The sequence below is a fragment of the Nelumbo nucifera genome, chromosome 3 (genome assembly GCF_055504915.1).
Source record: "Nelumbo nucifera cultivar China Antique chromosome 3, China Antique-T2T, whole genome shotgun sequence".
Lineage (NCBI taxonomy): Eukaryota > Viridiplantae > Streptophyta > Magnoliopsida > Proteales > Nelumbonaceae > Nelumbo > Nelumbo nucifera.
The window spans coordinates 41,503,022-41,520,085 of record NC_142651.1 but is presented as its reverse complement, the minus strand read 5'-3'; the positions used below and the strand labels follow the sequence as shown (position 1 = coordinate 41,520,085).

Below are 17,064 nucleotides of genomic sequence, written 5' to 3'. Positions count from 1 at the left end.
ACCTTTTTTTTGGGACCCAACGCTGAATTGGTTGAAAGCTATTCCGAGGTTCAATCGTAGCTGTACCATGATTAGAAAATCTTGTTTTGGAATGGTTTCTAGCACGAACAGCCCTTTGAAATTTTGCTTGGTTCCAATTATTCTGCTTGCCGATCCAGTTGCTTGATTTTGAGCGTTCAAAACCTGAAAATTTTTTATCTTGGGGGGGAGGGTTTCTTGAGAGCTTTTGAAATTTACGCTGTTTAACCAAGACCCAACCTTCATCTTGATTAGTTCTCGAGATTTTGGGCATTCAAATGCCTTGTGCCCTCTCCATCCACAATTGATACAAAGGTCAAAAATGTTTTCATAAAATACTCTAATAGTATTTTTCATCCCCCTCACCTGTAGGAGGAATATCAAGGACAAAAGGTCTATTGAGATTGACCTTAACACAAACCCTTGGAAAAACAGTCTGGGACATACTTTTTGTGTCAATATCTAGTTTAATCACATCCCCAACATCTCTCAGAATAACTTCAAGATCTTCCCACACTGTCCAAATCAGCGCTGCTCTTGCACACCTCCACATAACCCTTCCTCTTCTTTGATGCCAAGCGAAGGTAAAAGGACCGAAAAGCATGCTTACTTAGAGTGATGGGAGGAGGATAATCCCCAAGCTGATTGGGAAGGAATCAAATTTCATAGGGAGCTCCAGGACATGAAAGGAAGAACCAGTGGAATATTAATAATTTTGGGAGAGTTGAAGAGAGGAAATTAAGGTTGATTATCCGGATTAAAGAAATTGATAGAAAAGAAGAGCAGGGACAAATGGAAGTAAGAGATAAGGACGAGAGGGTAAATTTGAAAAAAGAATAAGAATCCACCATAATGAGAGAGGAAATGACTTGGAAACAAAAGTCAAGAGAAAGGTGGATCAAAGAGGGGGATGGAAATACACATTTCTTTCATATGGTTGCAAATGGAAGGAGAAGGAAGAACTTCATATCTCTGTTGGAATTGGAAGATGATACAATTACATAATAGGAAGAAATCACAAAGGTCTTGGTTGATCATTTTAAATCAATCTATAGAAGGACAGGATTAACAAGATGGAAGATGGAGGGTGTAGAGTGGCCTTCTCTAGATGGCATAACGGGTAGGGATCTGGAGAGAAATTTTGAAATAGAAGAGGTCAAGGAGCCAATATTTTCTATGGATTGTTCTAAAGTACCTGGACCTGATGGTTTCACCATGGCTTTCTATCAAGACTATTGGGAGTGGATAAAAGGGAACTTAATGAAAGTCTTTGAGGAATTTTATGATAGAGGAATCATTGGTAGGGGAGTTAATTCCACTTTCATAATCCTAATCCCTAAAAAATCGATGCCCACCATGCAAAGGACCTTAAACCAATCAATTTGGTAACAAGTCAATACAAGATTTTAGCCAAGGTCCTCTCACTTTGATTGAAAAAGGTTATCCCGTTGATTATCTCTTAGTTTTAAGGGGCTTTCATTCATGAGAGACAAATCTCAGATCAATTGCTTAACACTAATGGATGTGTGGAGGAGTTCAAGAAATCTGGAAGGAAGGGTATTGTTTGCAAGTTGGATTTGGAGAAAGCCTATGACTCTGTGAACTGAGAGTTCCTAATTGATGCTTTAAGGTGTGGTTTTGGTGCTAGATGGTGCAAATGGATTAGAGGGTGTTTGCAATCTTGCCATTTCTCAAACTTGGTAAATGGGGTGGTAAAGGACTTCCTTGGTGCTTCTATAGGCATGAGACAAAGGGATCCCCTTCCCCCTTTCTCCTTACTATCATAGTGGAGGTGTTCAGTTTATTGCTTCTAAAAGCTGATGAAGTGGGACTAATAAGGGGGTGGAGAGTAGGAAGAGATAGAGTCCTGGTATCCCACCTTCAATTCGCAGATGACATCATTATATTGTATGAGAGTGAAGGTGTGGGAGGGGCTAGGAAGCTAAGATTACTAGTGAGTTTGTTTGAGAAAGTATCAAACTTAAAGGTCAATCTTAATAATAAGAGCATGGTGGCAGGGATAAACATAGAGCAAGAAGAGTTAATTGGGTGGGTGGGGGAGTTAGATTGTTTGCCAAGCGAGTGGCCATTGAAATATTTAGGACTCCCTCTTGGAGCAAACCCTAGATACTTAGCTTTTTGGAATCTGGTAGTGAAGAGGTTTAAAAATAAGTTGGCAGTGTGGAAGAGAAACTATACTTCCTTAGGGGGTAGGATAACCCTTGTTAATTCGACCTTAGCAAACCTCCCAATCTATTATTTTTTTTGAAGATAAATAAAAATAAAATTTATTAAGGAAACTGATTAAAAAGGATACATCAGGGTGATAAGAAATTACCCAACAAAGGAAAGACCAAGACTTTCAACTTAACCCCTTGGGCCTCAGATAATCAACCTTGGAAACACCAATGACATCCTGAAATACCGCACTCCAATCACAAATACAATGAACCCAAATCAAATATCACAAAAAAACCTTCTTCCACAGAACACATAAATAAGCAATCCCACCCAACCCTCCCAGCCCCTACCTTAACACAATAAAAGCACCATAAACCCAAAAACCCAATTCCATCGAGAAGCGAACATCAAGCCTTACCCACTTCCTCAGAGCATCACATGTCTAAAAAAGAACTCTCACTTCTTATCTAAAAGGCTTTCTTTATCTCCTTGCCCTTCTTCTTTGGCCCCACCCTAAATACTTCCAACTTTAATCTGGCAAATACTTCTGACACTTGCACTATTTGATTAGTTTTTTGTCTTCTAAATCTTCTTGTTGCATTAGGAATTTTCTCCATCATCAAAGAAGAATCCCTAGCATTGATCCTTTCTCATTCAAATATCGCATTCTTTTTGAAAAATTGAACTGCACCAAAATCTTCTCTTAGAATTGCCCTCCCCTATGTCTTCATCAACCTTCAAACTCACATTGACCTCAGTTATCCGAGAACCAGAAACAGCCACCCTGCCTGAGATGAATGTCTCCTTCTCCTTCTCCTTCAACAGTTCTCTAGAATTTTCTTCCACCTCCCTAAAAGCTTCTTTTGCAAAATCCTCCCCCACCCCAGGAAAAATAGCCGAAGGTTTTACTAACCTCCACTTCTTTGTTCAACACCATTTCCATATCCACTGCCCTCTCAATTTCGTAAGTCCCATCAATAATTATTTCTTCCTCTTCTAAAGTCAAAGCTGCACCACCATCGTCACCAAAATATTCATCATCTTGCAAAGGTCTAGTTCTAAATTTTTGTTTCCTTCTATAAACTCTTGACAAGGACTTTTCTACTTTTTTCACCCTTTTCAACATTCTTCTCTACTGTTTCACTAACGTTCCTGAAATCAGCGTCCTCCAACTCAGACCCTATTTAAATGTTGTTCCCCTCTCCCCCTCCTCTAGGTATCTCCTTCCCCAAAGTGTCCTTCCTTCCTTCCCCTTCTCTTTCTTCCACCATCATATCCATCTTTTTAAGATCATCTTCTCTTGCCCTGTCGTTTTCTTTTGGATATTCGTATGCTAACTCTTACTATTACTCTTGTATTTCCTCCTAAACATGATCTACTACACTGCCTTCCTTATTGATGTTTCCACTTGCACAACTAATACGAGTGCTTGTTCTTACATCCCCTTCCTTTTCTTTTGATCTCTCCTCCTCTTTCACATTAATGAATCTGTAATACACTACATGAACCCATCTTTATCCGGTTGAGAAAACTCAACAACCTTGGATAAAGCCCTCCCTTCTCTGAGTTCTCCTATTGAAGCTCCTCTATCTCCAGGCTTGACCATGTTTGAGGAAAACGAAGAATGAGTGGATAATGAGTTGGATAAGGCCCAATAACTAAAGTCATGAAGTTGTGGACCAATAGACTCTCAATGAAAGTCTCTAAAGTTGGGGAGCCAATAACTAGACGAAAGATGAGTGACCAATAGACCCTCTGAATCCTACTTGGTTCAGAGCATCCACCCCTATTGACCAACCCATTTTCTTTACTTGTTTTATCGAATAGCCTAATTGGGCCTGACATGGTACCCGATTTTAATACCGTAGCAAACGCTCGTTTCTTGAGATTACTCCCCCTATTCAAAACCATTTAAAATTTCTTTCCTTTCCAAGGAATAATTATTATTTCTCTTTCCCTCCACCCATTCTTCTTCCATAACAAGCGCATCTATTAGCTTCTCTTCACATAGCATTCACCCTTCCATTCCTTTGCTACCATGTGGCCTCCGACATCATCTTCATCTTCAACCTCTTGACCTTCCCCCAGAGTAATGCTTTATGTTCTGACACAATCCAAACCTTCATCCAAACATCATTTTAGAAGACATCAAGAGATCGAGGAAACTTCTCTGGCTTCACTCTGACAATTTCAACCATTGCAGATTTGATACTAGAGATGTCACAAGATATGAAGATACCTCCAATCACCATTGCTACCTTCTCTAGAGATGACTTCCAAAGATTGAATGGGAGTTTGAACAATCTAACAGCAAAGGCCCCATTATGTGGCTCCTTACTATTACAGGAGACTGTCCAATTCCATACGAATATAATGCCCAATTCATTTTCAAAGTTGTCAAAATCCACTATTTTGTCTTCAACAATCAAGAGAGCTTGCCCTTCATCAATGGGGAAGACCATAACTCCTGAACCAGATGATTCCCAAATCCGTAGCCTCCCTGTCTGCTTTCAAAACTAGAATTCTTTCCCACCCTTCTTTGCTTCCTTCCAGAATTAGTTTTTGTACTTTGTTAATGTATCTTCTTTCTCTTCTTGCGCTCTTTCCATTGTAATTTCTTTGGTAGTTCCTGGCAAGGTTCTAAACCGGTGCTTTTTTTGTGTTTTATTTTTTTTTCAAAACCGGTTCAGAGGGGTCGATTTAAGTCTCGGCTACCCTCTGAACCATGGTCTGGCCCAATACACCCCCTGTAGGGGCGTATCGGGAAGGCCCCAATACGATACATATCGGCTGATACAGGCCGATACATAACAATATTTTGAACCTTGGTTCCTGGTTCAAAGGATTTAACAGGTGACATCATTTGATCAATTCTAGGATCTTTATAGTTCGATCCGTGTAGGTTGAGTGCACCTAGTTCCTTCTTTAATAGGAACAAATGCAACATCCCCCCCCATTAGTTTCCATCTGCTGCCCTTCTTTCCTTTTGCGAAACACACCAGTTGTTTCTTGTTATACCCAAAAAACTCTGAGACTGCCACGAACCATCCCCTCTGATTTTTTCTTAACTCAGCCTTTTATTTCCTTCTTTGTAGTTCCAGTGAGCTTTTCCAACCCACCTTCTTTACTGAAAAAAAAAAGCTCCATCGATGAATCCCTTCAGCCATTGTGTTGCTTCACCAATTAAAATTATTGTAGATTTTACTTCTCTAACTCTCAAGGTGATTTGTCCTCTACTTCTTCCTTCCAACAAATGTTCCATGGTTGAATGCACCTTCCAATCTATTATCTATCAGCATTCTACGTGTTAGATAGTGTATGTGTATGCCCTTAGCTGCAATCAGATTGATGTAATTGATGTACATAAAACATTATTAGTGAATGAATAAAGTACATTGTTGTTTCATGTTCTAATCGGTATGTTTTCTGTGAAATACCCCTTAAATTGGACACTTACGAAACTCGTGTTAGTTTAGAATGTTCTCAACCATTGGATAGACTTGGGGAGTTTATCCTGACAAGGTTGACACTGGTTTGCTGCTGAACTGGTGAAGCAGCTTGTCTTAGCTGCTAGGGTTAGACCCCAAGCACATCCAGTGGGTGTTTAGAAGAAACACTGAACCCAGACTAATTTCTAGTTATGCCTTGGACCTTGGAGATAGATGGGCAAAACCGGAAAGTTGCACTTAACCCCAAACTTGATTATGATACTACACTAGGTATTGGACTGAGTTGTTTTTGATGTGCCAACTAATGAAATCCATCAAGGGTCAAGTACTTGGGCATGTTGGGGTGGTTTGGGAAATTACTTGGGTGGGTGATCGTAGTGATAGGATCAATCCCTTTGTTAGACAAAGTGAATATCAGGCTTTACACTCTCTCTGATGGAAACCTAAACTGCCGGTAGTGGATTTCAACAGTATTTGAAATCTGATTTGCAAAATGTATTTATATGTTATATTACTATTTTATGAAAAAGGTTTGAAAAAGGTTTGCAAAAGGTTTTAATCCTGGGATCCATCCGGGCAAAGAGTGTGACACTTTGTTTTGCAATCAGGGAAGAAATCCTTCCCTGTAGGCAGTTGTTCTGATGATTATGGGCCAAGGGGTTAGGTGTAAGAGACCATTACCGGGCTGATTACCTGATAGGATTTATCTTACATAAGTCCATAATCCTTGAGTCTTCATAGGGTGGCTGAATCCAATGATCATTTAGGTGTAAATGTTGGGCCCAAACTGAGCCCAAGCTAATTGGGTTAGGGGTTCACTGCCCTGAGTAGTGAATTCGGCCTAACCTCTTCCAGAGGTGGGGCCAAACCCTTATAGACTTTTGTGAGACCTTTGTGGGTCCTACGCCATACAATATTCAAGCCCAAAGTGGCCATGCAACACCTTGAGACGTGAACTATTAGAAAAAATTAAGGCTCATTACTGATATGATTAGTTAAGTGATCACATGACTTGGGTTGAAAATGGGCATGGATCTAGGTATGGAGCACCTATCTTCTTAGGAAGATAATGCTTATCGATTAAAGATAGAGTCCTTATCCAAATTTGATTTGGATCAACTCCTAATTAGATTAGGAGAGTGCTCTATATAAAGGAGAAAGAGGGGAGAGTCCAATTCAGCTAATTATCTCCACTCTCTTGTTCTCTCCTCTTCTCCCTTGCCTCCCAGAAACCCTAATTCAACCTAGCATTGTTAGGGAATGATTTCTATCAGTCCCCTACTGTGTTTTTACAAGAAAAACATCAGGGTACATCAGGTTCACATACCCACTTTGATCCAAGCAAATTGGAGACTGGTTTTTGCCGGAACGGTGTTGTTGAATCGGCTTCATATACACACTGCTCCATCTTCAGTTGGAGGCCGATTTTGGGACTGATATTGGGCGTGAATTACCACTCTGGGAACTATGTTTTGTGGCCTCCGTATCAGGTATGCTCAATTTTAATTTGGGTTTCAAATCTGGTCTGGTTCAGTGCAAGATTGATCCAGAAATTTCAGATTTCAAAATTATCAGGAAATTGGTTCCCGGGTTGGGTTAGAAAATTTTTGTAAATTTGGCCAGCCACCAAACCTGGTCCGGCCATGTCAAACCTGATTTCTAACCCTTCCAACATTGCGTGCCTCAAGCTACAGTGAAAAAATTAGAAAAAGTTGAATGAGATTTTTTTGTGGGAACCAGACGAAGCAAAGAAAGATCACATGACTAGGTGGGAAATAGTGAGTCAAAGGAAGGATCTTGGTGAGTTAGGTCTAGGATGATTGAAAGAAAAGAATGTGGCATTGTTACGTAAGTGGTTGTGGAGATTTCCCAAGGAACCGGATAGATTGTGACACAAGGCGGTGGCTAGCATTCATGGGCTCTCATAGATTGGCTGGGATGTTGGAATCTCTAGCAAGGCTTCTAGTGCTTCACCATGGAAGGCAATTCAGAATGTTCTTCCCCTATTCCTAAGTTATACCAGGCATAATCCGAACTCTAATAACAAAGTAAAATTTTGGGAAGATGTGTGGGTGGGAAGAAACTCCTTTAGGATATGTTTGGTTTGAAGGAAAAGGTAGGAAAAGGAAGGGAAAGGTATGAAAACCTATACAAGGTTTGTAAAGGTTTCCCTACCTTTCCCTACTTTTTCCTTCAAACCAAACACATCCTTAAAGGATATATACCTGTCTCTGTTTGCCCTTTCTTCCTTCAAAGGCAAGTCAGTGTCAGTCCCAAACTTCTTAATCAATCTCTATCTCTATCGGAGTTCAGTGGAACTTGGGGCTCCGCAGGAATGTGAGGAATTCAGAATTGGGCCTTGTGTCTAGCCTTGTACAAGTCCTAGATGGAGTTATTCTTGATACTAGTAAACAAGATAGTAGACTTTGAACTCTTCATCCTTTCAGGGATTTCACTTGTGCCTCTTTTTCTAAGGCCTTATCTTCCTCTAACTCACCTATTATGCCTTTCCTAGTTAAAGAATTTTGGTGTTGGCCTATTCCCCCCAAAGTGGGAGCTTTTTGTTGGGAAGTTTCCCATGGTGCAATTAATACTTGTGACATGTTGCAAAGGAAGAAAAGGATCACTTTGGAAAAAAAGGTTAGCAAGTGTCTCTTATCAAGGTGATTCTACCTTCCAATTTCTTTTCAAACCTTTCTACAACTAGGCACCAAAAAAATACTCTCCCTAGGGTTTGCCCCTAATGGAAGCCCTAGATAGCTCATGGGCCAAGAAGAAATGGAACGCTCTAAACACCTTGCAATAGCCTCCACTTGTCTAATCTCCAAATTGACACCTGCTACATAACTCTTTCCAAGATTGATTCTCAAATTGGAATCCTCTCAAAGCTTTTAACCAGCTCCTTTAGATTCCTCACCTTTTCAAGATCACCCCCATCACAGAAAATTAGTATGTTATCTACAAATTGAAAATGGGTAACTAGAATGCCATCTCTGCCTATTCTCCACCCACTTACTACATCGTCCCTAGCAGCCTTTTTTTTTTTTTTTGCTTCAAGGGGCTACACAACGGGGGTAGCCCATCCTCCAACCCAGGTGCAGGCGGGATTCGACCCCAAGTCTCCACTACAACTAGTAGGAGACCTTACCAACTAGCTGGTTGGCACCTTGCCTCCCTAGCAGCCTTTGAGATCACTCTACTAAACACATCAGCTATTAAGGTGAATAGGAACGGTGAGAGAGGATTCCCCTTGCCTATTACAAGTTGAGAATAAATCTTTCACAACTCCGTCAACCAAGATAGAGTAATGATAGGAACTAATACAACCAAATACCCCAAACCCACAATTTCTCAAGACTTGAAGAAGGAATTGCCAATCCACCAGATCATAAGCCTTTTTCAAATCCAACTTACAGACAAAGTCTTTTCTTTTAAATCTTTTCATATCCTCTACACATTCATTAGCAATCACAACCTGGTATATTATTTGTCTCCCTTGTACAAAAACCCCTTGGGCTTGGCTGATTAAGGGAAAACTTCTTTAAGCCTCAGAGACAACCATATCTAAAATTTTGTACATACTACTCACCAAACTAATTGGCCTAAAATCCTTAGGGTGATGAGCATCAGACTTCTTAGAGACTAAGGCCAAAAAAAGTGGCATTGACTCTTGGACTCCTTAGGGTGATTAGCATCATACTTTAATTTTCAGTATAAGTTTTGTATCCAACACCTTGTCCAGCACTTCAAATGTGCCCTTTATTTTTGGTTATGTAGTCCTAAGGAAGCAAAATAAAAGGCTAAGGACGAAATTCCTCACCTAATAACCAGTTAGAAATTCCCTTCAATGGGCAAGGGAAGGTTTGGACTAAATTTTGGGTCTTTAATGATTTTTTCTGGCTAAATTGCCACAGGGTAGGTTTTTGGGAGGTCTAACAAAAAGATAAGCTACTCTATAGTGATGTTTTTATTGAAAGAATATTAGCCCAATACCCTGTATGCAATGTTTTAAGAACAGGATATAACCCAATAGTTGAACCATTAAATTTTCGGGGTCAACCTTAAAAATAATTGACTGGGACCAGAAACTGTTCATTCTAACTATTAAACTATCAAACCATTCAATCCACTCAAAATTTGTAAAAAAAAACTAACATTTTTTAACTTATGAAACGCCAACACTCATTCCCTAATACACTATTGTTAGGACACTTTGCCCTGCTTTTAAGCAAGTATGTCAACATAAACAAAATGAAAATGACTTCTGCATATCAAACCAACAAAACAGCTAGAGAAGGAGATGATGAAAACGACTTTGAAAGACTAGAGACAAACAACAAAACAAATGAGAAAAAAGCATATGGAAATGAAGAAAGAGGAAAGAAGAAACTAAGGAGAGAAGACCTGATTTGATGGATGATGGGGAGGACGTTTTTCACCCATGCTTTGGGTGCTGTTTTACAAGGGTTATTTGGGGGTTCTTCTTCAGACTTTTTGGCTTAGAGATTTGGTCTTCAAGATCTTCCATAGAATTTTTTTTTCTTGTTGGCCTGTTTTACATGAGAACAAGAAAGCAAAATTAGTATGGTCTTGCATCCCATTTGCAGTTTGTTGGGAGGTTTGGAAAGAAAGAAATGGAAGAATGTTTGATGGCAAATCAAAGAGCAAGGAAGAACTTTGTTCAATCATTGGGAACGGGATGTTGGATTAGACAATGATTCTACCATATTTTCGAAGGCTTCAAAGGAATCTTTTGGTCAGATTTTTAGTCTTTTTAAGAACTGGAAAGGAGGATTACATTTTCTGAATTGTTATCTTGCTTTTTATTTCCCTTTTCTCTCTCTTGTGTATTTTCTTTTATTTTGGGTGATCGCCCATCACTTGTACTTTTTGTTCAATATTAATGACTTTTCTTTTTTATTTACTACCGAAAAAATAAGAAACATGGATGAGAGGAATGGCGTACAAGGGATTTGGGGTAATCCCATCTCTTGTAGAGCTGAAGTTTTTGCTTAGCTAATGGCTTTGGATAGTATTTTAACATTGGATCAACTGAAAAGAAGGAATTCTCATTTTCCAAATATGTGTGTAATGTGCAAAAGGGGAGAGGAAGGTTTTATCCGCTTATTCGGAAAGTGCTCATCTGTAGAATTTCTTTGGGAGATCTTCATAACATTTAAGAAGCAAAGCATATTTCCTTCACGTCGAGAGGAAATATTTTCAGTCTGGCCCAAAGAAAGTAGAGCCTGTGGAGGTAAAAAGTTGAATATTTAAGGGAGTTTATCCCTTCTGCTGTATGCTGAGGGGTTTGGAATGAGAGGAACATAAGATTCTTTGAAGACAGACATAGAACAAAAAGATAATCAGTGGCTGATATTTGTACAATGGCAGCAGAATGGGTATTGTATTTTTTGACATCTGGAATTCAAAGACATTAACAGAAGGGATAAAAATATGTACCGTATTAGTCTTGAGTCCAGAAAGGCATGATGAGGGTTCTGGGGTTTGTATTTTTTATCTCAGCCTGACAGTTATGTGAGGTTGAGTTGTAGACAAGGTCTGTTTGATGTTGGTAAAATCTCTTCACCAGGAGTTAAAATTTCTTTTTATCAACAAAACATTTCTTCTCCTTTACTATAAAAAAATTGGATCCTCTTAGATAACTCTAATAAATTCTCCTCCTAAAGTTGCAATTAACCTTCATGAGTCGTCCCTTTAAATCATCGGCCAACCTAACTACCAAGGACTATCCATCCTATATCAGAGCTCATAGTGAAGTCATAATCACATTGGCACAAGGAGTGCCCTGAAAAGTTATAAAACAGAAAGGGTACAATATGTTATTTTACAATAATATATTATGGTACATATGCATATTGAAGGTGAAGGGGTTCACTAAAAAATTACTGATTTCTGAAAAAAATGCATATTTAGTTTGTATTGTTAACAGGTGAAAGAAAAATAAGTTCTCCTAAAGATAAGGGTAAGAGCAAGGATGATTTAGTTTTAGCAAGGTACCAATATAAATTTAGAGTTTTAAACGAGACAATATGTTGTTAACATTTTATAATTGAGTTAGAAACTTTCAAATATAGTTATGGGAAAATATTCATAATGCATACCTGAGTTTTAGCAAGGTACCAACATTTTATAATTATTTTTTCTGTCAATGGAAAAAATAATAAAGTAATATTCATAATGCATACCTGAGTGCATCAAGCTTATTAAACCCTTGGCTGTTAGAACATAATGAACCTTTAATTGATTTTTCCTTGGATGCTTGCTGCCGATAAAGAGCACAAACAGCCTTCATACAGAGTTTAGGATCCTTGTCAAATGACGAAATCATGTCTGCCACATACTCCCATTCTAATTTATCACGTTTGCTTCTTTGGGTCCTTGATGCTATATGTTCATAGGCTTCACTCTCCACTACACAATCTGAATCACTAGATGCACTTTTACAATTCGAATCACCAAAGCCATTAACAATATATCCACCCAAGCTCTCACCCTCACCTTCTGAACCAGTTTCTTCCATCTCATCCTCTTCAGCATGCTTAACAGTTTTATTTAATGGATTCTGATATTTAGATGCACTATTCCCCAATTGACTCATAGAGAACTTTTCTGTTTCACCCATTTTTTCTTCACACTTTCTTAATGTGATGAGATGCTGTCTTGCAGCCATTGATTCTTCAGCATTGTCACCCTGAGAAAATACAATAGGAGCTACAGAATGAGTCATGGGAGAACAAAAGGGTTTGCGACCTAACTCTTGATGTTTCTTTGTCATATATTTACTAATTGAAACTTTATCTTCATCATCATCACCCTCACTCTCAATGCTGATAATTCGCTTCCTTTTGGATGTTGAAGTGAATGGAAAATTCTCCTCACAGTTTCTATCATTTCCTCCTCTCTGATCTGAATGTCTCCACTTTAAACACTTCAGCTCCTCAACCAAAGTAGAAGTTTCTCCAGCATTCCCAATGTTAGTAGAAGGAACAGTAGTAGTACACGTTTCATCATCACTATCACTGATGTCAATGACACCTCCAAATGCAGGTCTAGCATTAGTGACCGTGGATGGATTGATCTTTTTGTTCTCTTCACTTTTGAACACTTTGGTTCCATACTCCATAGGAGCCCTTTTGTTCTCTTCCTGGGCATTAACAAAAATAGAAGGTGGACCTGCAGCTTTGCAAAATAGGAGTAAAGGCAGTGAGACTAGTGCAAGTGTTTTCCATCATTAGCCACATCTGTAACAATTTAGGTGTTTATTTTGTAGCGAAGTGATTGAAACAGTAAATATATATAATTCAGATCTTCAAGAACCAAAAAGGTTATGGTAATCTTTTCCATAGGGGGAATTATGGACTTCAGTTCCAGTATTTCACTTGGCACAATGGTAAACTCTTGGGATGACAATCATGAGAATGTATGTTCAAGTCTGAGTATCCACCTCATGTTACAAATTCCAGAGGTTAGGTCTATATCTAGTACACTCCTCCCAAGAACTCAGATTGCCAGGACCAACATTGGGTAACACCCTTTTTTTAGTTACAATATTACACTTGAAATACTATAGCGTATCTATCATGATCATGGTACAATCTAGAAGATTTTCCAGCCAAAATTCAATCCAGTTGTATGACTCACTAGATTAAATGGACTCTACACAAACTGCTATTCTAGTTGGCTTTCTGCTGGCCAATTCAATTTGGTAATTATATTGGCATATTTGAATATCTAGTTATTTAACACGGTTGGTTCTTTGGTTCTGTAATTGCAATTGGCCTTTTGATGGCTAATTTCAGTTCTTTGGCATGGTATTTGGTTCTATGCTTTGTTTATGGGTTGGCTTTCTGATAACCAACTGCTGATTTGTTATGCAATGAGCTTACTGATACATTGTGTTTTTCCCAAACTATGAATAAGACATAGTTGGCTCTATTGACTAGCTTCCGTTTGGAGATTATTGGATCATGAATTGGCTTTACTCAGGCTTTCCGGCACAAGCTCATATCATGTTGTGTTACCTTGTTCAGCTGTTATATAGTCAACTTTGGTTTCTACTCCCTAGGCCTCTTCCGGCTGGTGGTTTCCTTTAGCACTTTGACTTTTATGGAGGCTGCTTAAACATCCTTCCTTGCAAACTCAAGCTGGTTTCCCCACCTCAAGTTTGAAGAAGGATGTAGAGAGATATTGTATTTGGGTTTTCTTTCAAGTGTTGGAGGAATGTTTTCTGAAGGTAAATGAAAAAAAAAATGATCGGCAACTCAAGAAATTTTATTAAGATTAAGGAACAAAAAAATACAGCAAGAAGTTGTTAGGCCAAAGACCCATTACAGCAAAGAACCCCCCACACATTTAACATTGATCCCAAAACAAATGCTGTCCATGAGTTCCTTGCTTAGCCAACCCATTTGCAAACCTCCTAACCCATCTTACATGGATTTGCATATCTCTTGATATCATCTTGAATCTTATGAGTTCATTTCTGAATTGCCATAGAACCCCATCTCCTTTTTCCAACCAGCCAACAACTATTTTGGAGTCCCCTTCGAGAATCAGTCTAGTAATTCCCATATCCTTAGTTTTTTGCACCCCAACAATAGCAGCCAAGAATTAAGCTCTCACTGAGTCACCTTGATCAATAGGACCTGAATACAAGCCACATATATTTCCATTCTCATCTTTGAACACTCCACCAATACCGGAAGGCCCTAGATTGAAGGTAAATGAAAATTTTATTAAAAGAAAAGAGAGAGAGAGAGAGAGAGAGAGAGAGAATTACAAGAAAGATGACCAGGGGTCACCAGAGAGGACAAAAAAGAATAAAAACTTCCCACCCAACATATCCTCCTCCTGAATAACAAATAACCCAAGACTCAAACAACCAAGGTTACTGACCCAATGAAGATTGCAGAAATTTTCCCTGCAGCCCAACTCAACAACTTATAATCAAACAAATTCAATGAAACAACTTCTTTCCACACAATTAAAATATATCACTAGACCCCAACAGCAAAACTACAAGGACCCACTATCATGAGAAAAACTAGTTTCCAAAACAAAATTGCATTAATCCTCTACCCAGTTACTTTGCATCACCTACTAGTTTCTTGGAAATCCCTTCTCTTATGTACTCTCTTCATTTTCTTCACCCTCTTATTAGGCCCAACCCTGAAAAGACCTCCTTTCAATATAGTGAAAACTTTTGAAACCTGCATTACTTTCTGCTTTTTTTGGCTTCAAAAGCATCTTACTGCGTTGGTGAATTTCTTGAGCTCCATATGATCCTTATGAGCAGTGTTAATCCTCTCTATTGAAGACCGCATTCTTCTCAAAGGTCTGGACTGCTTCCACCTCTTGATCCTCTTTGCTTTCAATTCTTACAACTTTAGATGATCTCCCAGTGTCTGAAAGAATCAATATCAGTTCTTTGAAAACAACTGTTTTCTCTTTCCTTTCTTTATTCTCTTGACCCTTTTCTTCCAATTCTTTAAAAGCCTTCCTCGCAAACTCTTCCCCTCCCCCCCGGAGAAACAATCCCAATGTTTTACTAACCCCCATCTCTGCCCTCACAACGCATAATTGTAATGTTGATAAACTTTTGGGGACTTCTATAATTCTGATAATATTGGGTATTTTGCTTATTTAAGCCACTGGTTGTGTTGGATTAGGCTTGAGTGAGAGTGGATATTTTTTCATGAGACTATAGAGAGATGGCTATGTACTACCTTTAGGTTTTGGGTTAATCCAATAACTAGTATTAACTTTAGGTTTGAATTGAATCCAATTTAATTAGTTTAGTGGACATTATACATCTAAACCAATTTAATTGGATTGGATATCGATTGGCTTGGAGCAACATTAATACATTGACAGCCCTATTTAGCACCAAGTTGGTTGTGCAATTATTACCAGAAAGGAATACCACTAAAATATAGACGCCTATTAGGCCCCATTGGTTTGCACATAATAGGGAATTGTCTAAAATGGCATATAGGTCCATGTCCACATCTATAGTAATTTTTGATCCCACCAGTAACCCACATCAGCTAGACAATTAATCTAAGAACTCAAAGCACATTTCATTCTATACCATCCCTGCATAACCAACACATCTCAGAGCCCATCCAAACAGGCTGTTTGTCATAGAGACCAACATCTTAGCTTATCTGAGTAGGTACTCAAGGGACCAAGGACCTTACCAATTTGCTAACATCTGCCTAATCACAATTTGGAAGTGATCTTCAATATCGTATCAAAGAGTGTTATTGTTAGAAATGAAATCCCAGATATATAACATCTCCTCTCTAGGATGAGAAAGGACCTGAAGTTACCCAAAGAGACCAACCAAGTTACCTTGATACTCCATCCTAATCGGTAGGCGAGCTGAAAACTTAAAAGGAATAACTCGAGGAGATGGAGTGCATCTTTATGACAATTTATAGGAAAAATCTAAGACAGGCAATTTGAACCAATAAAAAAATATGTGCAACTTGACCTATAAAGGTTTCTAGGTCAGATTCAACAACCTGTTGTTTTCTTCACAGATTGATCAAATTTGTGATAACCAAGAAAGTGGGACTAAAAATGGAATCTTTCTATATTTTCTATTTAGACTTAGAACAGGAAGAGTTTGGTGCAAATGTGTTCTGAGAAGGTTGAGAACAAAAAGATAAAATTCCTTCTTCAGTTCCTGTGTATTTGCTTCTTATGATTTTCTTTCTATTATTAATAGTGTTAGAGAATATCAACCTATTCAAGGACCTCTCCTAACAGCTTAAGCTTTTAGGTTGAATGGTTCTTTGAGATGGTATCAGAGCCACTTTGACCAAGTGGTCTAGTGTTCGATCCTCATTACCCCCATTATAATTAATTAAGTTTCAGCACAAGGTATGGGTGGGCCTTTGCTTGTTCACACTTCAAGCCCAATGGACTTTCGTGTGAGGGGGCGTGTTAGAGAATATCAACCTATTCAAGGACCTCTCCTAACAGCTTAAGCTTTTAGGTTGAATGGTTCTTTGAGAAATAGAATTCTAATTTTTGTTTACATAATCATTCATTGGTTTACTTAAATGGCACTGTAGCCTCTTGGTTCTTTACATTTAGGCACAGTATTATACTTTGGTTGCATCTTTTTTTTTTTGATAAATGAGAGTAGTTTTATTAATTCAAATAACGAAAGTACAGTCAGCCTAGGAGGAGGCACGAGGTGTTACCTCCCCCAAGGACTGAACCATATACACTAAACATACACAAGCCTGAAACACAATTACAAAGTAGCCCAAAACAGATCTCCCCTTGGCACCCCTTGCTTGGCCAGAGAATCAGCCATTACATTTGCTGATCTGCTGACCCACTGAAACCTGACAGTCATATTTCTTGTCATCCATTTAACTTT

At 38.6% G+C, this 17,064-nt stretch overlaps 1 protein-coding gene across 5 annotated transcripts in view; it reads right to left on the bottom strand.

Annotated features, from left to right (window-relative positions):
* LOC104603956 (uncharacterized) overlaps positions 1 to 17,064 on the bottom strand; it is a 28,890-nt gene that overhangs the window by 10,305 nt on the left and 1,521 nt on the right. For 3 of the 5 annotated variants that reach the window (XM_010268141.3, XM_088901808.1, XM_088901810.1), the window contains exon 2: positions 11,855 to 12,848. In XM_010268141.3, the coding sequence (XP_010266443.1) occupies positions 11,855 to 12,848 (994 nt within the window). Of the gene's footprint in view, positions 1 to 9,069; positions 10,199 to 11,854; positions 12,849 to 17,064 lie in introns of those variants that run through there. The other 2 variants (XM_088901809.1, XM_010268142.3) reach the window with 2 other exon arrangements.